We start from the raw sequence: 23651 nt of genomic DNA, 5'->3' as shown, positions 1-23651 counted from the left end.
TATCATGATGATGTAGGCTCCTACACACACTGTGCATGTAGGGGCGGTCACACACTCACACTCACACACAGCAGGGTGAGCTACAATATGCTTGGGTACAGATGTGCACCCTTTTTATTCACATCTGTCTGCACTGTGGTCTGTTTATCATCACTATAAGGACTACACATAACTCACTCTGTGGCCTTTACCCTCTCAGGAATTCAGCAATATATTAAAAACATAATATAGAGTAAATATATTTGGTATCTATCTGCCGCCGTTGAAACAGAAACTATAACCGAGCCCAGCAGGCTTGGTGAACTTCCACAGAAGAAGACGTAGGCGGAGTGACGTTGAGTCATTTCAGCAGACGCTGTAACTTCCAGTAAGTCTGAACTCAGACACATGATACCATATCTGCACATGGCAGTGCCAGCAAAGCGGATACTCTCCCAACGGCACATATTTGTCGGAAAATCAGCAGACCTGCAGAAAAAGTTTGGCAGCTCTCCGGATTTGACCTCTCTGACAGATATATGGCGTGACAGTAAGCTGACCTGTGGGGTGGAGGAGGACCATGAAATCCACGGAAACATTCCCAGTCATGTGTGTGTGCTATTGTGTGTATGCAAATATTTGTGATGTGTTATTGTGTTTATTATAAAAATGCACCCGTTTATGTTTTATAATTGTTGTTGTTTGCACTTTAACTGAATGTTGTGTTCATTCATTTGTGGTGTGTGTTTGTGTTAATTGTTTTAACACTGTTTACACTGCCCTCATTGTCAAGTAGCTCTTAAAAAAGACTTATTTTGTCTCAATGAGATTGTTACCTGCTTAAGTAGATGATATAATCATAATAATAATAATCAATTATAGGCTGTATACTGTGTAACAAAAATTATATTATAAGGTGAAACATGACACATGTTAAATACCTTATGATAATCATGTAGAGCAGGTTTGTTCCTTATATTAACACAGGCTACTTTGTGTATATGACATGTTTTTAAGTGCACATTTGTCACATATTTCCTTTAATATAGAGCAGACATTAATGTAACTTTTCAGTGTTTCCTATGTAGAGCCAGCAGGGGGCGCTCCTGTATTAAATGTTTCAGTTCAGGTGCTGCTTTGCTGTTTTTCTGAGGGTGCCACACAGAGGGAGGGGAAGGCACCAAGATCGCGCCCCCCACTTTTATTTATTCATTTATTACATTAGAAATATCTAATATAAGGGAAATGGGGGAGTGGAGTGTGTGTGGAGAGTATTAGAGGAAATTAAAAGGCAAACGCCATCCAGGTCACCTTACAAAAACATTTTATTTGTAGTAGTAGTAGCCTAGTATTTTAATTTAATTTATTTATTTATTTTATTACATGAAATATAAGGGAAATGAGGGAGTAAGGTGTGTGTGGAGAGTATTAGAGAAAGACAAAATGAGAAGAGCGCCAGGTTGCCATACAAAAACAACAAGAGGACGAAATTTACAATTTTACACATACTGTATTCTTTTATTGTTTGATTTCTTTTTGTGTGTGTTGTTAGCTCTTGTTCTGGTTAGCAATACAGAAAATTAATGTAAAAAGATGCTACGAATAATAATAGTAATATTATTTATTTATTTATAGAGGGGGCCGCAGGGGAAGATTGCATAGGACGCTAAATTTTCTAGGTGCAGCACTGTGGTGTAAATGTGTGTTGTGTTTTACAGCAGTGTACATAGTTCACACCTTGTTTCATTGTCATATCGCACTTGGTAATTTTAAAATCCCATCAGCTGAATTTTTAGATTTTATTTAATTTAAAATCCATTTAAGAGAAAACTACTTTTTGAGATAAAAATAAAAAAATCTCCTTTTCAACAGTGTCCTGGTCAAAACAGGCAGCAGCACATACAATTTCAGAACCATAGCACGAGTATAACAAAGATCAGTTCATCATATCCTGGATCACATAGAGGCAAACAGCTCAGTCAAAGTATCTGTAAACTGATGCACCATCCTCCAAGTCCTCCAGTCTCACTGATGAAAACACTTTAAGAGACCAGCAGCTCACCAAGACAGAAAAATATCTGCAGCAAATTCATGGCTGCAGTCTTAGTTTAGATGTCTTAAAGCCTTTTGACCCATTATAAGATGAGGTAAGGGGCTTAAGGATTAACGCTGTATCCTGTTTGTGAGTTCAGTAAATAAAATCACATCACTTTGGCTATATCTGTGTATGTGGTGATAAAGTTAACAGCACAATAAATACCACAATAACTTCAGCTAACAGTAGAGTTATCTGTTGGAGTCTGATCTGAGTAGATTCATGGCACACTCTGGTCATTCATCTGGTTTTAAATGTTCTTGGACTGGCCACATGAGGGAGGTATAGACCTGCATTAAAGCCTCCTCTTTTTTAAAATGGTCTGTTTGAAATTAGGTGCCATCATAGCAAGATCACACACGATCATCTGCAAACTACCCAACGCGAAGAAAACTAATTTAACATGAAGACTTTCATGTTAATGCCTTCATCTGTTTCTATCAACATCAGATTGTGCTGCTGTTCTCACAGTGACAGGTCTGTTTCAGTCGCTCCTAAACAACAATCTGTTTATTCTCCCACGTACCTATTTACTATTTATTTATTCAGTGATCATGTTTAAGTCGTGTGGGAGGGGGCAGGCCAAGATATTAACCGGGACATTCCACCTGTCAAACCCAATTTCCTGAGAGTTTTGATTGACCTGTCCGACACAGAAACAATGCAGCTGCACAGATTTGATCATTTCCTCTTTAACAACCTGAGTAGTTTCCATTGTGCTATTGTTTTCCTCTCTCGATCCAAATCCCAGATTAGTTTATTTATCTGGCTTGAAGCTGCAGACTTCATCTGATGATGGTAATTCACTTTTTCCGTGTTCTCTCCTTAGATCTTACACCACTCGGTTTAAAATCGCCAAATGTTGCAGGGCCAATGGACTCAGTCCCAGTTGCCATTAAGATCGGACTCTTTAGTATGCAGGCCAATATTTGTGATGACAGCAACGCCGTCCAAGAGGGAGCCAATATCTAATGTTAAATGACATTGATCCCATTCTCTAAAAGCAGACTGCAGTGGTTGTGCTTTCTCTGTTACAATGTGCAGCACTTCCTCCATCAAGGACAAGAGTTTGAGGATACTGTGTAAAAGCTTTCAGTTCAAGAAATGCAGGTTCTTTTCTTCTTATATTAACATCTGCTGCTCAGATTTGGTGTTGAAACATATTCTTCAGCTCCTTGTGTTATACTTTGCTGCATTTCCACTCCCTGCGCAGGTCCACCATCACTTTCGGGGTCCTCTTAGGTAAAGGGCCCTTACTGCAGCTTTGCAACATCTGGAACCAATACAGCTGTGCTGGCTATTGGTGGGACCAGGGGGCTTGGAGGTTGTAGGCAGGGTTGGGGGGGTGGTGAGGGCTTGGGCTAGTTGCTGCTTTGGCCCTGGGGGTCCATGTGTCCCTGACTTCAAAATAGACTTGATTGCTAACAGCTGGCAGTCCTAACTCACCCAGTGTCAGAGCTCTCCTCTGATGTCAACCTTGTCAGTATCAAGGCCCGGACAATGGAGGACCAGCAACACGGCAAAGGTAGAGAGGACTGTGTCCGTGTGAAATTAGATCAGAGAACGACCTTTTCGTTATGAAGGTTGTTACCATAAATAACTTTGTCAGCTTTTGTCAAGCAGCCCGGTCACTAATAAAATGTTAGCATTATACATTTCTGCAAACTACAGATAGGTTACATTTGTATGTTTCATACCTTTCATAGCCACATTTCTAAAGTGGTGTAGTTCGGACATTTGAATATGAGCTGAGTTTCTCATCAGGAGGTGTGGATGGTGGATGGTGTGAGGCCTAGGTGAGACGGACCACTCTATGAGTCTTTTCCAGCCATGTTTGTGTGAGAAAAACAGTATTTTAAGCCAAAGTGTGATGTTTTTCTAAACCAAACCACGCAGTTACTGTGCCTGCGCTTAACCACAGCATTGCCTCAACATAACACTAAAAACTGAAACATAGAGGAAGGTAAAGTTTCAACATATTGCTACACATAAAATACACAAATTTAACATATTTGTGGTTTGCAGAAATGTACAACGCCAACATCTATTCTGGCAACTGTGTTGCAACAGGGCACCTCTAGCTCAGGCTGTACATGAACACGATATTTATGTAGAGTGCACGCAGAAAAAATATTCTTTAATCACAATCACCACAGAAGAAATGCATAAATACTGAACACATCCATGAGCTCGATGCAGTGACTAAAAACTTTGGTTTCCATTGTCATTAAACACCTTTGACATCATCAGATCATAAAAAACATACTATACGACCATTTATCCCTATATCCTTTACTATCTATAAACCCAACTATGTAAAGCTAATTAATTTGATAAATAACATGTATATCTTTTAATTATTGCAAAATGTACTTTCACTATCAGTTTTTATTAGAGCAGTGTTGCGGTGAGGAAAGTGTGGCGGGGATGTGTGGTGCTATTCACTGCCACAGTATGAGTAAATAGGACAGCAGCTCATTAGCATCTTTTATTATCCAATTACAAACTCTGCTCGCCTAATTACCTCCAATCAGCGGGGAGACGAAAATGATTGACTTCCTAGAGGACAGAAATCACTCAGGACAAAAAGGACAAACTGGTTTTCAGTCACTTACTGGATGGAAAGTAACTCAGAAACATGAAAGGCAGGAGTTACTGTTTCTGCGCTTTGGTTCAGTTATCACAAAACAGGTTCATCAAACTGTGGAGGTAAATCTTTTTCATTTGTTGCAATGTACAAAAACATGAAAAACTCCAGCCGGTATATTCAATACTACGCGTCTTACCTGTGGTGTGAAATTAGGATTTATGATACAAATAAGCCTCTCCTCATGTACCAATGTCACATTTCCACATGGTCTATTCTACCTTTGCAAGGTTATGTTGTTCTGTAGATTATGTCATTGAGTTTGTGATAGGGAAAGATAGGAAATAATTTTTAAACAGCTGCAGAAATGATTATCCTTCATCAGAGGATGAAGGGCAGCTGCAGCACAAGGTTGTGCTTATAACAGAGCTATGCATCATTATTAGACAATTAATTACTCTGTCATCAACACCACCAGCGTTACTGTTCTGCTGGGATTCAGTCGCAGATGTTTTGAACTTTGCTTTTGACACCACAATCCATAACTGGGGATCCTGTTTCAGGCCTCGCCTAAACTTTCACTTCTTCCTCCAGAGTTTCTCGGATTTACTTCTTCTCTCGGTTAGTTTTGAGGCTTTGAAAGATGTCAGGAAAGGCCAGAAATAGCGCGGGGTGGGCCGCTGGGACGGGCAGTTGTTTACAGACAGTGACAGGGATGAAGGACCTCTGTGCTCTGGTGCTGGGCCTGAAGCCTCAGGGGTGTGCTAGCACTGCTTCTGTTGCTGTTCTGGACACGGCAACACACATAAAAACACACGCACACGTGCAGGCCGGCAAATGTATGTGCACATAGACACACAAGACACGCACAGTATTGTCTGTTTTTATCTTTAATGCACACACATACACACACACACGGCTCCCTATGTAATCTTTCACCCCACAGATACGCAGGACACACAAGCTACAACTGCAGAAATGCTTGCTTCAAATCTAACAGCACACTTTCACATGAACCCACTGTTTTATTTTTTCACCCTGACGTTACCTGCTGAGTTTACAGGCTTCTGTGCGAAGTCAAATCCAAAACCTTGTGATGTCGCCTTCGATTTAGCAATCAGTTTAAGTAACTGTGTTGACCTTAACACTGGGGTCAAGCCAGGCTCCACATACAGAGACATAAGGTAAGCACCACCATCATGTCATTTGTGCACTCTGGTCAATTGCAGCCCCTCGACCGCTGAAATCAGAGAAGAAGAAAAAAAGAAAGAACCGCAGTGCAATATTGACAAATTCTGTTTAATATTGTGTGATACTCTTCTCTTAAAATACAGTCTTTTCTGAGGTAGACCATTACAGTTCAAGAACATTATTATCATTTTTAAAACAGACATCAAAAAAGACATGAAATAAATACTTTCATGTACAATATGCCGCAAAAATGAGGTAGAAATGGTTACAGAAAATGTACAATAACCAAGAACAAAGTTACCGCCATAACAGATCAAAACGTAAAAAATAAAAGCTTGTTTTGTTGGACAAACTGTCGGGGAGAAAGTGGGAGCAACAACAAATCAAAATGCTGCGGCTACTTGTACCTTTGAGTCATCGTTATTATTTAATTTCTGTGATTACACGTGAATAATTGCGAGCAGTATTTGGACCTTGAGGCAGGGGCTGTGTTGTATGTGTTTTCAGTTTCGGAGACAGTGATCAGTGTGCACAGCAGGGGTCACTCTGATTGATCTGGCTGTATGGCATGACTGAAGCCACCAGCTGGAGAGGGACGGCTGCACTGTGATATAGGGTTGCTGGACATCAATCAGACCACTTCCACTCCATGAGGAATCGGTATAAGGGGAGAGGAGGGGGAAGGGCTGGGTGGGGTGGGGAGAGGATACAACGCCACATGGCCACTGGGGCTCGTGGCTAGGGGGCAATCCAATCTAATGAGATTGCACTGGGGAGAGAGAAAAAGAGAAAAATAATGATGAGGGAGGGAGGGGGGAGACAGAAGAAGGAAAGGGCAGTGGGAAATATTACATCATTCTGTGTATACCTCCTCAGGACCATGGCAACAGTCTAATACGTACGACCTCTGTACCTGCAGTCCACTGACCGGGTTTTTCCAGCTTGTTAAAAAACAACTGACGGACTGGTGGAAAAAGAGAGATCTGTCTGGATTGTCCACATGTTGGGTTTATCCACAATATGTACACATTAACTTTGGGATTTGCTGAAAGCTACATAACACGACTTCATCTTTAAGCTTTATTTTTTTATTTTTTTGCATCTGTGTTTGTATTTGTTGTGTTTTTTGGAAGGTATTTTGTGCTCAGATGTTCACTGTATGATTGTGTGCGTTGTATTTACATTTTCAAATAATATTTTGCTGTGAAACTATAAACAGAAGACATGCATATACAAGTAAACATGAAATAAGATGGGGATTTGCAGTTTGTCCAACAAAAAAAGGAATATTTTCTGTATTCTACATAGCATTTCTTGAAGACAATCATCACTCCACCATAAACTACAATAAAAATAAAGGGTAAAGAACAGAAAAGAAAACGTATTTATATATTCATATATAATAATACATGGATTTATGGCATCAAATATCCTTTGAAATACCTGAATTACATTCAATGTTACTCTTTGTAGCATATTCAAGTTTCTCTCCCGAGGTAAAAGCCCAGCTGTAGCGGGTGTTACAAGACTGTCAGGTTTCTCCTCGCTCCGTTCTCTCGCTCCGCGCCGCTCCTCTACTAAGACCCTAAGATTACATACATTCTTTTTCGTATTTCATATTTCTGAGGTAAAGAAATTCTTCCTGAGCATTTCAAACAAGACTACATACTAAGAAAACAAAAGGAGAAAGTGAAAGCGCAAACAGACACGCTGTAGGAGAAGCTGGGTGTGTGTGTGTGTGTGTGTGTGTGTGTGTGTGTGTGTGTGTGTGTGTGTGTGTGTGTGTGCGCGCGAGTGGGTACGTTTTGTTCTGTGAGTGAGATTCTCAGGAAAACTGCAGACAATGAGGAATGTGAGATCGAGAACAAATGTATGCGGAAGTCAAGGACAACAACCTAACAGTGAAAAGTAAGTTGTCTGTGAATTGTACCATTTTAAGTGTAGAACTGTTGGTGAGTTAAATGTAGATACTTGTGAAATATATCTACAACCAGACATTTTGAGTGTAAGTGCAAGGTTTTACTGAAACAACTTAACTCCTGGGAAAGACAGCAGCATGTTCGGATTTAATACAAGTCATCTGATTTTATTTTATTTGTCAGAATATTAAGGACTAACTGTTTTGATTTGGTGAGAAGCTGTCAAGAGGGGTTAATTTATGGTGATTTTCAGGACCAGTCTGCTTTGAGAAATATAGCAACACTGCTGATTTGGTTTGACGTCTTTTTGGTCAAAAACTGTTTTTTGCTGAAATGATCCCGAGCCCTTCGTACTGAATAATTAGCGACAATCCAATGACTAAATCAACATTAGGACAACATGGTCGTGGACTGGCAATAAATAGGATCCTGAGAGTAGCAGTCAAAGGGGGGATTTTCCAAACCCTGATTATCCATAATCTTGGACCACGTCACCTAGCAACAAATAATTGATTTTGTCCCGGACCAAGGCTAATCAGGATCTCTGAGAGTATCCAAATAGTATATAATCTGATTTTCCCATTGGCCAAAAGACTAATACACTACCCCACTCAACAAGGCCTATTCATCTTTCTTTTCTTTGGGAAAAATAAAATATTGCGGATATTCATACGAAAACAAAAACAGCACACCATGGCATGCTTCTGCCAGGAAAACTACTTTGTCAGCTCTCCCGCATCGTTGAGCTTCTCTGGCTCTTTTGGCTGCATAATCTGTAATTACAAAACAACAAAACATTCCCAAGGCGTTCCATGTCAAAGCAAAGACAGGGTCGTGACGCAGTCCGAGTTCGCCGACTGGCTGCTTTCTCAGTGGTTATACATCTTGCTCCACTCTATACAAGTGTCCAGTTCTTTTGTGGTGGTGTGTGGGCGCACCTTGCAGAAGGCATTCTCAAAGTCTGTAAAGGCTGGGGGTTTGGAGGATGTGGGGTGGCCATGCATGGCCCCAGTGGGGGAGGATGCTGAGGAGAGTGCCTGCTGGCTGAGCTGCAGCAGCTCCCACACTGTGAAGCCCTCTGTGCGCTGCAGCACGGCGCTCAGCTCCCTCTCGCTCAGGCTGCAGCCCTGGGGCGACAGCGCCTGCAGCAGCACCTGCCTGCGCATCCCCACATCTGGCAGGCCAACGTGATATCTCTTGGCAAAGCTTCGATGAACTGCATCTTGCAGCAGATCTGGCCTTCCAGTGGCACATACAAGAATCACCAGACCTGTGGTCCCCACCTGGGCTTTCTCCAGGGTGGTCAGCAGTGTCTGCCTCAGCCCCTCCTCTTCCATGGCCTCCACCTGGCTGAGCAGCACCATTGAGGGCTGCCGTGCTTCTGCCACCTGCAAAAGAGACCCCAGAATGTGCTCTGCCTCAGCCTTCCCTTTAGAGGCCAGCATGGCTCCACTTAACCGGTAGAACGAAGCCCCCAACTGTGAAGCCAAAGACCGAGTCAACGTCGTCTTTCCCCCTCCCCGGGGGCCGAACAACAGGACGGTTCGTGGTGGCCGCATCACTGCGCTGGGCCTCAACACGGGCCACAACAGGTCCTCCTCCAGGGCAGCCTTGACATGGGTGAGCCCGGACAGCTCACCCCAGCCCAGTGCCGGGCTGCAGTCCAGTAACTCCCCATTCACAAGGTCCAACAGTCGGTGGTCTGGGCTCTTCATAGTCTCAACAGTTGGAGCACACAATGGAGGGCGTTTGTGGGCCTGGGAGCGGTGCGGCTGCTGTTGGATGAAGCCCTGCTCTGTGACTCCATTCTCCCCCGTCATGCCCGCTGGAGGGCTGTACTCCCCTGCTGCCCCATACTGGGGAGACACCAGGGGCTGAGAGGAGGGCTTACTGGGCTTGAAGGTTTGAGGGTCTGTGCTGCCTGAACTACTGAAGCCATTTCCTCTGCACTCTGTTTTGTCACTCACACTGTAAGGTGAGTGTCCCCCGGTCTTCAACGGGTCATAGCTGTATTTCCTGTACCGAGACCCGTCCCCACTCTCATCCTCTTCTACACTCATCTCAAATGCTTTTCTTTTTAATGTCCCTCCAGACTCAGATGTCCCAAGGTTGGTGCTCTGGTAACTATAGCTGCCTCCTACCACTGTGGGCCTTGAGGGAACGGGAGTAGGGGCTGGTAGACCTGAGGGCAGGTAAGTTGCAGAGGGGTGGCTGTAGGTGGGGGCAAGGCTGGTCTGGGGAGGATACGTGCTAGGAGGGTAGTTATAGACAGGTGTGGTAGGGCTGTAGCTGGGCACTAGGGTGGGGGTGGATTGGAGGGTGTGGAGGGAGGCAGGGGGAAGTGCTGCACTGGGTTGGGGACAGTACCCTGAGGAAAGATAGGTGCCATTGTAACTAGAGGGGTACTCGCTGGAGCCGCTGCAGGAGCTGCTGCCGCTGTAGCCCGAGTCTGAGAGGTTACTGTTCACCACTGAAACACTACTAACCCCTGGAGGGCCTGCAGATGTGGCTACAGCCTTGGAACCGTCATGGCCTCCAGGGGGCACCAGGGAATAGGAGGCATCAGTGCTGTGTGTCAGTGGCCAGGGCTCCAGCTCAGTCTTGGGGACGGTGAGGCCCCCAAAAGCCCCTGGCTCTGGGTAGGTGCCCACAGTAGGCGGCCGATCATATGGTGAGTCCAGCACACCAGAGTATTTCTCAGCATAACGCTTCAATAGGTTGGAGGCTGTGAGAGCAGAGATGTCGTCATTGGCCCAGGCGTAGTTGTAGCCACTGCGACCGCGGCCAGAGTAGAATTCCGACTTGTGGGCCGGAGAGGAGGTGGTGGAGGAGACGTCCAGGTGCTGCTCAGGCCACTGGCTGAGAGGCTGGGCATGCTCTGGGTTCCAGTGCATCTTTAACAGGCCTGAAAGATGGAACAAAGAGGGAAACCAGGTCACCACCTTTACAAATACTACAGAGTATATGATACTGAAGGTGTGGGAATTAGAGATGGGTATCAGTATCAGCATTCATTCAAGTTGTAGAGTGATCACATTGTTTTGGCTTTATTAATATATAAACATACATGTAAATCAACCCTGTATGACTTTTTTTTGGATGGGATGTAGTGAATAAACCGCTATATAAGAATACCTGCACAGATCCATAAAGCAAAAATGATGGATCTGGGCGGTCACTCTATCTAATGTTACAGGCAGAATGGTGAAAGGCATAAGAGTGATGTTTGGAAATATTTCAACAAAATAAACAAAATCAGCAAGTAGTGAAAGCTATGTAATGTTAACCTTGTGTATCATAGCTAATCCCAACAATGTGTGCAGCGTAAAAAGGCAAGCTGACCTCATTTTCATTTGGGTGTTCTTTTCAGATCCCAGTCTTCTTTTTTGCAAGTACAAACAATTTAATGTGAGTACACAAATATGGCAATAACTGAAAATACCCTGTGGCAGAAAACTGATCTTTACAGCTTTGTGGTCATGATATGAATCATTTGGGTCCAAATAGCATCTTTAAAACTCCCCTGTGACTGGAAAGAAGAGAAAAGTTTCCCTCCATTTGCTTTGACTGATAAGTGAAATATTTCTTAAAGTCAAATTGGTACACTTCAGACACTCTTCCATGACTGTTTTCCCAATTTTCCTGTTCACACTGACACATGCTCTGAGCCCCTCCTCTCTGAGCAGCCAGTAAGAAGAAATGGTCTTTCTTCTGTTAGGAGAGGAATCTTTTTCAGTGTTGCCATCATGCATGTTAGCAGGAGGAGCTCACATTTCCCACAGAGGGATAAGGAGGTAAAGAGGAGATGGGGGGGGGGGAAAGAGAAAGCTGCTGGAAGAAAGTGTGTGAAAGCAGATCGGTGAGTTGGATGTGTTGCTTTGCAGTTTCCCAGCTTGTGTTGGAGCAGCGATAAGATCCCACCACTATTCCCTGTGCTGCTAACATCTGCAGGTCTCCCAGAGGAGCTATTGTTATCTCCCTGTGCATGTTGCTCTGAATGCCTGCTCTCTCCGCCCTGCACCCCCACCTACCACCCACCAATCCACCCACCCACCGTACACCAGAGCTCCAAAGGTCCAGTGGCCGGCTGGACAGAGGGAGGGAGGGAGGGAGGGAGAGGGGAAGGGATAAGGGAAGGAGTGTGTGTTTTTTGTGTGTGGACAGTGGTGTGGAGGAGAGAGTGAGAAAAAGAAAAAGACAGAAAGAGAGAGGGGGGGGGGTGGGTTTCGAAATGCAGCATAGTGTGCTATTCATCAGCACAGTCTCCCATGGAACATTGGGAAAGTGGAATGTCTGTTCCTCTGGCTGACTTCAGCACTGGCCGAGCTCTGATTGATCATGGCTGCTACGCACTGAGCACATCGCCGAGCTAACAGCAGAGAGGGCAGTTGAAAAGGAGGTTTTGTTCCATGAATTGTTTCCTCCTCATGTCCCCTCGTGCAAAGGTTTTATTTTCCAGTAAAACACTTGACTTTGCATCTAAAATAAGTTGGACATGCATGTACTCAGAACTCCTTTAAACAAATGCACAAGGCATCTGTTAATTATCAGTGTTGTGTTTATCCTGTCTGTGACTGTAGGCTCGACTGTGGTTTTTCTAAATCTAAAGAGTAAGTAGATGTGTGTTATTTCACAGGATAGTTATATAGAATCGTCTATTTTCATGAGACTAGCGCTACCTTTTGCTGAGGCATTAGCTTGACATTCCACACATAGCTTTGCATTATTGAACTGTCACGATTTACCCCGAGGTGAGGACTACTCCAGCCAGAAACAGGGAAGTAAAAAGGAATATGGCAAAAGCCATCATTACTGGCCTCTCTGCCTTTCCTTCAGTGGACGCCTGACAATTCATTATTCATGGCTGTCTGTGTGTGTGTGGAGCCGGGCTCCTTATTGCCATTTAAATCAAATCTCAATATCCACAGCCTGCAATTCTGCTGCTGCTGCTGCTGCTGCTGCTCTCACTCACTCCTTAACTTTGCCCTCTTTCTTTACCCGCTTTCCAAACCTCCCCATGTGTGTTTTCAGATTATGCCTGTTATTTATTCAGTCAGATGAGACCAGCAGACCAGATGGCCATTGGATTATCATGTCCTTCATATTCAAATCCACTGCCTTAAGTTCCCAATGGCCAAACCAGTTCAAGTACTTCCCTAAGCCTCAGTCAACCCACACACCCACCACAGCGAAATGTAAAGGAACATTCTCACACTCGGTTCACGTTTTTTTTTTACAAACATGCTGAAGACATTGTCTTGTCCACACCCAGATGACCACATATTTTTGTGGTCTGACTCGCAGGTCTTTGTCCAGGCTGCAGAAACCATATATGTCCTGCAGGCCCTTCCCATCTGCAGCCCAACCAGTTTGTGAGCAGCCCCAATAATGGGGCCTGTGTGTGACAGAGATGGATGAGAGCCCAGGGGAGCTCATAAAACCTGCAGCGGGGAGGGAGGGATGGAAGAGGGAGGGGAAGGAGTGGACAGCAGGCGCTTCGTCCTCTCTAAGCGGACTGGAGCGGACATTAGAGGACTCAGTGAGGCGAGCTAACTGCTGTCCACTCCATCATCAGAGTAGCACCAACAGAGAATGGACTCCTCGCACTACCCCCTTGACCAACGTAATGACCAGCTGCCCATACCTGAGGAACCAATTCACTGTCAAATCTGAGAGTAATTACTTTCTATGAGTCTCTTGAAGAAAGTGCATTAAACTCAACGATTCTTTCTGCATGTACACTGTGAGTTAGATGACTGATAGGCCGCCATTCACTTCCCTGATGAACACAGCAGGGTTGCAGAGCAGTTTAGCCCTTTCCATGTAATTAGATCTTGCCTTCTGCTGGTTTTTAGAGCAGCAGCGCTCCACAATAAACTGAGCAAGCTCTAATCTACACTTCTGCTTAAATCAGAGCAATCATGTAGATTAATTCACTGGAGGAAGAAAGCTAAGATTAGAAGTGGGAAATCAGGACAATGTGGACATACTGTGTGTGGCAGTGCAATCATTAGATTAACTTCAATCTATCTTTCAGTGCAATGCCTCATTTTAAATTATCCCATACAACAAAGAAAAACATGCACAATTTGCAAATGACAAATTGTAATGTTGCAGCTTTTACTTATATATTTTGAGCTCCAATGCTGTGACATTTCTCTCTCCTGCCACACCCCCAACAACTCTCTTGCGCAAATTAAAGGAGGATTATGGATTTAAAAAACACCCCACACATTAACAAAGAATGGAAAAGGATGTCAGTATGTTTGAAAATGGGAATCCTGACATTCAATTACTTTGGAGGCTTTTGTTGTTGTTGTCAGTATAAGAAAACTGTCTCTGTGATCTGGTCACAAACAGGCTGGAAAAGTATTTAATATATTTTATCATTTATCAGTTGTGCTGTTGAATTTATGGTGAACAGATATCTGTTGCAATGACCGAGTTACACAAATATGTATGGAAACTGCTTCTCTATTGACCGCCGCCGGCCTTACTTGGTTGCGAGGAGGTTGATAAAAACCTTGTGTGTATGCACATGAAACTTCCCACTGCGTGTGGGTGTGTGTTCTTGGCCCCAGGAGAGACAGATGTTCTTCTGCTGACCGCCTTACTGTCTGTGCAGCCATTGTGGTGGACGTCCGTCCAGCAGACGTGCGCAGCTCGGACAATCCAGTTGGCCCTGAGACAAAGCCTGAAGGATCCTATTGTCAGGGGCCTGTCTAATTATGGAAATCTTATTAATCTATTCAGCAGCAGTCCACTGACAGCTTTTGTGTCAGCCTGGGATTTATTGAGGGACCTGTGTGAGCTGCATCCTATTGTAGGAGTGCGTGATGAAGACAGTGGCACGGCTCTCTTCAGCAGAAACCAGCTTTCCTTTGAGGAGGCCCTAAAATTAAAATTAGACCACTTATGGCTCAGGGGGAGTGTGTTAGGTTCATTTGCAATTTCTGCCCTCAAATGCTCCAATCTGTCATCTACAAAGTCACTGGATCTCATGTTGATGGGGTGAAACCTCTGTAGTTTTTGGCCTATAAAGGCTGGTAGTACTCTAGACTGTGTTGTGGTTTCCTATAAAGAAGTATAAGTGGGTGAGGTGAAACGTTATCCTGGCAGGAAGCCCGGAGACGGAGGGCTCCAGTGCCTTTTCACAGCTCCCCTGTGGTTGCTTTCCCCTTCTCCCTTCCCGGCACTTTTGTTTTCTCTGCCCCGAGGAACAAAACGGACACGGATGCAACAACCCTTCTGGGACAGTGTGCTATTAAACTGTGCCGATTGTGAAGAGGCCGCTTGTAAACAAGAGCGCCGTGGATCAATCCAATCAGGGCTCTATTCAGGGCTGAGCTCTACCCCCACCCACCGAGAGAAAACTACATCTACGCTTCACCGTACACCTCCACACACAGGCACTTATAAGGAGAGCAATGTGCTTGTACATACATCTATAATCCCATCATGCTCTGTTCCTAATATCTTAAAGAACATTAATAACAAGAGCTATCATGATTAGGACCTGCAGATGACTGCACTGGTGGTCAACTTTGTAATTTCAGAATAAGCTACACCAAGAAAAAGGCAAGGATTTACTGCAGAATTAAAAAGTTGTTATAAAATTTATATTTTCTGCGGAGAAATTCTGCAGCCAAATTTGTTTCTTTCTGATCCAAACGAGTCCACCGTTTCCAAAGCCCTCCACAATAACAGGGTCATTCTGTCTGTTCAACAAGGTGTAAAAGACGCTGAAAAATATTCAAGGGTGGGAACTCACTTCATGCTGAAACCAAAATACTTTCAATACTTCTAAACAGAAAGTTGCAGAGAGGGCAGTGTCAAATTGTTTTGAGAATGCTGCTCCGGCTGTTATGTCAGTGTGTCAGGGATTCAATTTAGATAACATCTCACAAACACTTTAAAAAGAAAAGCTTTAAATGAACGCAGTTACAATACAAAGCACGCAGCCGTACCAAAAGGGGAATGACAGGCAGAAAGTGGAGAGAAGGGCAGAGTGTGACAGACACTATATTTGTGCTGATAAATCACAAACTTGATGCTCTGATGACTGCATCAGTCGTTCTGTATTCAGCAAGCACAAGCTGATCAATGAGTTATTGGATGAAACTCCTGCTTGCTGGACATAAATATGTAGAGGAAATTATGTCTTTCTTCTGGAATCTTTAAACACTTCTGTGTATTTAAATCCAATAAGCAGCTTTAAACAAGAGTTTGTCGTGCAGAGGGAGCAGCACTCAGAATCTGTTATTTATCGCTGTTTGTTATCTTGATTTGTCGCTCACTCTTGAAACCCCTTAAGTCCGCTGTTCTCAAGTTCACTGTGATTTATGACACTAATATCAAGCAGGGCATTCTCACTAGGCCTGCTGCCGTCCTGCCGCTGCATACTACCTGGTCCCTCATAAAAACACCAATCTGAGAGGCCGGCCACATTTCACAGCGTGGCAGGTGGAGACAGTGGAAAATTGTCTCTGGATGTTCTCTCACTTTGGTATGAAACACACATTTTATCAGCTGCTGCTGTTTCCAGCAACAAACTGAAAAATTATATCAGATATATTGTGAATTCTGCATGTTTTAGTTACAAACTATGCAGTATTACCCCTCACATGCTGAATAATCGTGTGAAGTATTGTCAAAAAGCTGCTAAAGGAAGTTCGAGGTCAGTCCTAAAGCCTCTTCCCAAAGCGCCTTAAGACAGGGATAATGCTCACACCGGACAACAGCGATCATAATTTATCAGACGTGCATAATTGGGCGTTGCTAAGGAGAATTATTATAAATCTATGTGTTAGTCACAGGGCTGCTATCAATCAAAAGAAACAGAATCCCGCACACCCACTCAGCCTCTCGCTCCCTCTGGCTCATCTGCTCCCTCTTTCATGGCCCTAAAAAGATGTAATAACAGAAGAGTGCGGGAGCTCTGGTGGGGAGTTTTCACACCTGCTGCCCAGCACACGAGCAGACGCAGCTCTTTTCAAGCACGCCTCACCAGTCCAATCCCAGGAGGAAGGAGCCCATCTCCTGCAGTGGCATTGAGGGATGTCCTCTATGCGTGTCTCTCTCTCTCTCCTTACCTCTGTACCTTTCTCTCTCTGTGGGAAGAGCTATCTGTACTCCATGTATCAGAATGACACTTTGACTTACTCTATTTTTTGTTTTATCCCCCTTTGGGAATGTTTCAGGCCAGCTGTCAGAATAGTTTTTGTCAGCGTGTGCAGCTAATGTGGTTTTATTAGAAGAGAAGGACATCATTGCACTGAGTTTTTGAAGAGAATAATGAAATCATAGCACCCTTGTCTGTGATAAATATAATAAGGACAAAGAACAAAATAAGCTTCTATGTGGTAAATCTCCAATTCATTAGCGGTGAGCGTATATTCAGAATGTCATTAAAAGTTGTTGTTTTGCAGAGTGGATGGAGAGGAGCAGTAGCCAAACTACTTGATGGCATTTGTTAAACATTGATTAATTGACAAACGTGTTTAGAATCGCTAATGATAGTGCAGCAAAAAGCAAACTCCCATCTCAGAGCATGCTCATTTTACAGCCTTTTTCTCAGCACTCTCGAAAACTAGAAAGCCTCCGGAATAATTGCTGGATGCGTCACTTCATGCTCGTAATTTTAGAAACAACTCCCCCATCCCCCGTGTCTACTAACGCATGTCCACAAATGGCAGACCCACTACCCCCCCTCCCTCTCAAGAAAAACAGGGTCCCTATTTTCTGTGACTGCAGGCTGGCTTTAGGGCATTGTGTCCACTAATATATCAAAGAACAGCTGTCCTAAGGCTCTGTGATGACCAATCACCCCCTCCATCTGTCTCACTCGCCCAATCTCTGCTCTATCTCCCCCTCCTCAGCTCTATCTTTTCCCTGCAATCTCCTCCTTTCCCAGATTCCCTGCTTCTCCACCTCCCTTATTCCCCCCATTCCCAGTGAGCATTCTGAATTCCCTCCTTTCTGTCCAAATCCCCCGGCCCCTCTGCGCTCCCAGCTTGTACTCGCAGCACATGGACAGCTCTGGGATTTGTTGTTTTCTGTTAGTACACACACAAATTAGAGAAAGCTCAATATATCAACAGCCACACTTCCCTCTGTGGCAGTGCATTTTATGATCACTGCACTACAAACACCTAATGGCATAACGATTAAAGCATGTTATTTCTCAAGCGTGCCTATTTACTAATTAGCTGCGCTGGTGTGAAAGAAGTTGTGTCTCATTGTCGAGCTCTGAATTCTGCTGCCTCAGGAATCCAGTGAAGTGTTGCCATCCAAATGAGCCTCACCACCTTTGCTTCTTAATTGGGCCCTTAACGGGAGCGGAGGTCTCCTTAATGAGCTGATGAACCCTCAGAGAGACAGAGCACAGGGCCAGTGGACTCACAGGACCCTGGTTCCCTAACCTTCTTTTCTTGTGGACACAAACACATGCAAACATCCACACAGACACACACACACAACCACACACACTGGGGGCTAATTAGAGCCCATTCACACTCCACACTAATGATCCCGTCTCTTATTCACACACACTTTAGCGGGCTGTGTGTTTACTGAAGGGCCTCACAGGCCCCTCCATTGCAGCACTCATACCACTCTGCCTACAATAGGGATGGACGTTGGTGGAGCCCTCCAACCTGCTACTTCAGGGGCCAGGATGAGATCTACTCCTTTTTTTCTATACAAACTACTCCATGACTTAGCCGAGTCATTCACAAAGACACTTGCACAAAACATAAAAACAGAGCCAGGGAGAGAAAGGAGAGGGAGAGGGGTCAGTCAGAGGAGAGCTATAAAAACTGCCAGATCTGGACTCCTGTGTGTAGTTGCTGTGTGTGTGTGAGAGAGAGAGAGTGTGTGCTGTTTTAAAAGAAAAAGTATCGCTACACCAGCGGGGGCCCCAGAAACAAGAGTTAGGGCACTCCTGGGTTGGCGGCCTGGGACTGATTTAAGAGTGTGTTTGAAGTGCAGATTACAGATTCTTTGCACCAAATCCCTCCAGGAGTATCCATGGCCCCTGGAATCTCTCTCAGGTTTCTCCTCAGGTCCGGCCGTGGTTGTTTGCCCCAGCTTGAAGTCCTCCGGACTGGCCGGAGACGAGGACCACGGCCGGACACGCCAGAGAAGACTGAGACATACACACACACTGGCTGAATGTAGGATCTAAACCACTGAGACTGGATTATTCAGAGCTCCTGATAACAAAAAGAGCTGGTTGGCATACCTGTCCTAACAGTGTGTGTTTTTACACTGGGATACGTCTATGTATAGGGGCAGAAATGGCTACAGCAGGAGTCAGAAGTAACGTTGGGAAGCAGGAATGCTCCACATTCCCACAAATGGGATTCCAACATGGGGGTGAGAGTCTTCACATATCCTGCACATATGCAACGTCCCTCACGGTCGTATTTTTGCTCAGCAGAATCATGACTACAGTCTTTAACTAAAAGACAGTGAGCTGCAGTGTCACCAGCAAGCACAGGGGCGTGTTTGTGTGTCACTGGTCTGAGAGTAAACAACGTGACTACCTAACACTGCCGTGTGCGCTCATACGTTCCCTCTAGCTACACGCACACGCACACTAGCAGGCTGTTCTGAAACGATCACAGCGCTGCAGAAGCTTTGCACAACAGAGCTACTCTGTAAATGAAGAACCATGAAGCTTCTCGACAGAGCAGATGAACACCAGCATTGTGCGTCCAGATCATAAAAGCAAATCACACACAAAGGCAAGTACGTAGTGTACTGGAAGATTCCCATGAAGGACCAGCAGTGTGCCGGCTCTGAAGGCATGCTAACTATTCCACCAGCAGTCTGTGACATTCTTGGACGTGCTGTCAACTTTAGCAGCAGGGAGAGTGTGTTCAGTTAGTGTGGACTAGCAGGGTGCAGGGAGCTGATGGAACGACCACTTGAACAGGCCTTGATGGGAAGCAGCATATGCATGCATGCGTGTTCTTACGAATTAATGGTCAATCAGTGTTATTTGAGCAAATCAGCTAAATTGGATTTACAACTATAAATATCTTCTAATGGGAAACAAACATAACATGTTCTGGGAGAACAGGCATTAAATCAACATCATCAAGAGCCACTTGTGAGAGACATATTTCATAACAACACATAAGGTCAACTACTTATTCGGCTGGCAACAATTCGAAATTCCACTCCTCTTATGAGCAGTCAAATAATAACACTGGCTATTTACAGAGTGAAATTTACGAAAAGCAAACAAAGTGTCATGGTTACTGTCAAACATCGGCTCATGATGCTTTAATCAGGCTGTTTTGCCCAGTATGATTTCTCACACCCACACACTTCCCTCACACATCCTCTGCAATACATTTTTTGGATACTGAGAAACAGATCTGAGGTTTTTACTATCCATTATTAAGTAATACTCTTTAAATTCTGTTTGATTTCTTCCTCTTTTCTTGTAACTGTCATGCCGATAATGCTCCTTTGAGGCGAGTTAAAGAGCTGGGAAAAAGGGGCTGTTGAGGCTGAGGCCGCGGAGGCAGCCCCATGCTGGCCGGCAAACAATGCTGTTTTGGAGAGCCAGAGCACTGGACTCAAATGAAACCTGGTGGGAGGGTGCAAAGGGGGGAGGCCAAAACTGGACACGTCAGTTATTAGGTCAGCAATGAAGGGAGAAAAGGGAGAGAAGGGGAAAGGGGGGGGGGCAGGGGGCAGCGTGTGTGGTGGTAAGTCCTGAGCTGTATTGGTAAAATGACACTGGCAGAATGGAGGGGTTTCTCCTGCTTAAACCATCAGCCCTCAAACCTCCCTCTGTCCCTCTTCCTTCCCCCCCCTCTGTGTCTTCCGCCTGGTGATGAAACATTCAGACAGGGCTGGTGCCCGGGGTTTAGCATTTCCACAGTGCGCGTCAAGGAAAAAGTCAGGTTTCTGCTCTGAGGCTCGCACATTTGCACAGTTGGCTGAGAATTTTTTCCTTCTGTTTGCAAACTACAGCACACAGTGTGCACAAATGCTTATTTCTGCAGCAGGGGCTCATTGATTTAGGCAAAGTCCAACTAAGTCGAGTGGGGCTGTTCAGTGTGACATGCAAAGAGAAACAAGAGTGTACTCACTATAGGGGACAATAGGACTCAGCATTCTGTGGAGCTGGTCTCAGTAAGGAGGAATGCTGTTTTGTGAACGCCAGCTAAGGTTAGCGTCCGTCCGGCTGTAGTCCATCACTAGCATGAGCTCGCAGTGACAACAGAACAGCCCTGAGAGAGAGAGAGAGAGAGAGAGAGAGAGAGAGAGAGAGAGAGAGAGAGAAAGAGAGAGAGGCAGTTACAGGCTGCTGCACAATGTCTGGACAAACACTCACATGTCAACCAACCCTTTCACACAAGCTCACACGGCAACACAAACCTAAACACACACACAAACACACGACCAGAATTCACCCAGAGTATGATAGAATTACTGACAACCTGAGAACCCTATCAGTGTAACACTGAGTTCACACACACACACACACACATGCATGCACACAGTCTGCCAAATTGACACACACAAGGGTATTCATTATAGGCAGGCATTAAGCTGATTGTGAAGCTGCGTTCAGCCTCTAAAGAGGGCTTTCTAAATCTGCCTCACAAAAAGACTCATGCATACCATTGCTCTGTGCACTGGGGCAATAAAGACTGCATTCTTAGCAGACCAAACACTTTTGGAGCTGCATAAGCAAAATACAGAGTAATAAATATTTCCTGTAATGACAAAAAATTACTCTTTAAAGTTATTTAAATAAAATAACACCACTTATTGTCCTAATCTGTCTGAAAATTCAAATAACTCTTTTCAAAAAACAAAAAAAAATTCAACCAATTATGTCCATTTTCAATGACCTGTTAAAGTGAAATGTAGTCTATCTGTGTCCTGCTTTGAGTTATAAATGTCGTATTTTAATCATGCACAGATTAAAGACAGTTTAATCCTCCATTGTTTTATTCTGATATGAGGCACCTCTCTGAGCAAACCCATGAGATTAGAGCAACTCTGAAAGTGTAGTTTTTTTTCCATAGCAGCCATTTGGATTATTTCTCAATTCTGTGGACACCAAGCACAATTTTTAATCCATACTGGTGCAAGAAAATATAGTGTAAAAACAATACAGAGATAACCAAAATTGTCTTCCAGTTTCTAAAATGTTTCAAAACATTTTTAAGCAGCAAATAAACATGTAAATGTTAGTGCTGATATACAGTCTATCTATATGAAAATGTAGAGCTATTGTATCTATTGAAAAACCAAAATCACAACACATAAACTCAGAAGTATCAAATTAACAGTAGCAATGCAACATAATCACATTTACTGCTTTTACACATGATTACAGTTGTCACAGAGACTCTATCCTTCTTAGTATGTTTAAAATCACATGAGCCAATAACAGTTCACTCATATACCACATGGAATGGTAAATATATGGGACATTACGCAATGACCACACGGCTGTCCCTGGACACCAACAGGCTTCACGTACCATGCCGCCTCAGACTCCGACCCCCTCTGCTCTAACTGACAGTCAACTTTTAACACTCAGCCCAGAATAACTAACTGGGCTACGACAGCAAACCACAGCTTCCACTTAAAACAAACACAGCTCTGTTCCAGCACAGTTCAGAGAAAGGCTGAGAGGAGAAGGCAGAGTTTGGAGGTTTGGTTTGCTCAGGGAAATGTCTCATGGTCAGTGGCCAAAGAGGAGAGCTGCCACAACACGCTCAGCTGCAGTCCTCCTCCAACTTAAGCCAGCCAGCGGCGCCAAGTCAAACAGCGGGCTCTGACAGCAGATCAACACAGAGATGCAGAGAAGACAGACAGCCTTACCTATTCATGCCTGCATGTCCTCCATCAGATCTGAAAGCGCTACGATAATCCCTGGAGCAGACCAGACTCGTGTGTGCACTGCTATGCTTTTTTTCCACATATGGGACACAACTCCACTCTCTCTCCCTCCCTCCCTCTCTCTCTCTCTCTCCAGCCAGTGACAACAGAGTGAGCACTCAGCTCCCCTCCCCCATGGATTTCCCATCCCCCTATCCCTCCCCTCCTTCTCTCTCTTTATGCTAAAAGTATTTAAGTAGGGAGAGAGAGAGAGAGAATGAGGGGAGGGCAGCGGAGAGGATGGGGGACTGACCAATCGTGTACTGAAGGAGAGAGAGGGTGATCATACTAAAACTTGGACACAGAGGACAGTGGAGAGAGGGATTTTTTGGTTGGAGGGAAATGACCAGTGTAAATTTGGTTTGGCCCGACAGGATTAAGAAGCAGCTGAAAGAACAGTGGTGAGATTGTAGTGAAAACACAACAAGGAACAAACTCTTCTCTGACCAACTTAGACAGATGATAATCAAGTTACTTAAAAAATATCAGCAGCACCTTTTACACATACTGCTCAAGGTGGGAATGTTGCATCATTATTCTGACTTGCTGTTGTGTGTTAAGCTTTGTTGATACTCGCTTAAGACACCATGGCGCAGGCTTCTGTAGGCTCAAGAATGCACAGCGACTTAATGCGTTGTTCATTGCAATATGCTCTGAAACACTAGGGGGCACAAAAACAGGATATTCTGTGGAAAAGCAACAAGTCAACCATGAATGTATAAAGGAATATGGATGTGTTGGAGGTGGGCCCCCATTTCTTTCTATGAAAGTTGCATAGTGGCCATGAAGCCAAAAAAAAGCTTGGTATGAAATCACCCGATGATTAGCACTGTTAGCCTATTTCCGGGTCAGCCCTCCGCTAACTTTAATGGGGATAAAATGATTCAGTCGTGCAGCTCTTCTAGACTTTCTTAATGTTGTTAGACCAAATGGATCCAATTCTGATAGTAAAACAAGTCATTTC

General features: G+C 44.3%; 1 protein-coding gene across 2 annotated transcripts; it reads right to left on the bottom strand.

Annotated features, from left to right (window-relative positions):
* Positions 1-5933: 5933 nt before the first annotated feature.
* fignl2 (fidgetin like 2) lies at positions 5934-22784 on the bottom strand. Of its 2 annotated transcripts, XM_050064936.1 has the most exons (3): positions 22631-22784; positions 20881-21021; positions 5934-10676 (listed from the first exon to the last, which is right to left on the bottom strand). In XM_050064936.1, the coding sequence occupies exons 2-3, from the start codon at positions 20903-20905 to the stop codon at positions 8641-8643; spliced, it is 2061 nt and encodes a 686-aa protein (XP_049920893.1). In that variant the 5' UTR covers positions 20906-21021; positions 22631-22784; the 3' UTR covers positions 5934-8640. The 2 variants fall into 2 exon arrangements, with proteins under 2 accessions (XP_049920893.1, XP_049920894.1); XM_050064937.1 differs by lacking the exon at positions 20881-21021 and having other exon boundaries at positions 22631-22777.
* Positions 22785-23651: the final 867 nt, after the last annotated feature.

This window comes from Epinephelus moara, chromosome 16 (genome assembly GCF_006386435.1).
Source record: "Epinephelus moara isolate mb chromosome 16, YSFRI_EMoa_1.0, whole genome shotgun sequence".
NCBI classification, from domain to species: domain Eukaryota; kingdom Metazoa; phylum Chordata; class Actinopteri; order Perciformes; family Serranidae; genus Epinephelus; species Epinephelus moara.
The sequence above is the reverse complement of the archived record's forward strand: the minus strand, read 5'-3'. Positions and strand labels throughout refer to the sequence as shown.

Excerpts from the sequence above, each read along its gene's own strand:
- fignl2 (XM_050064936.1), bottom strand. The coding sequence starts at position 20,905 with ATGCTGAGTCCTATTGTCCCCTATA. Across the intron at positions 10,677-20,880 it reads GAGTCCTATTGTCCCCTATA|GCCTGTTAAAGATGCACTGG; the intron begins GTGAGTACACTC and ends TCCATCTTTCAG.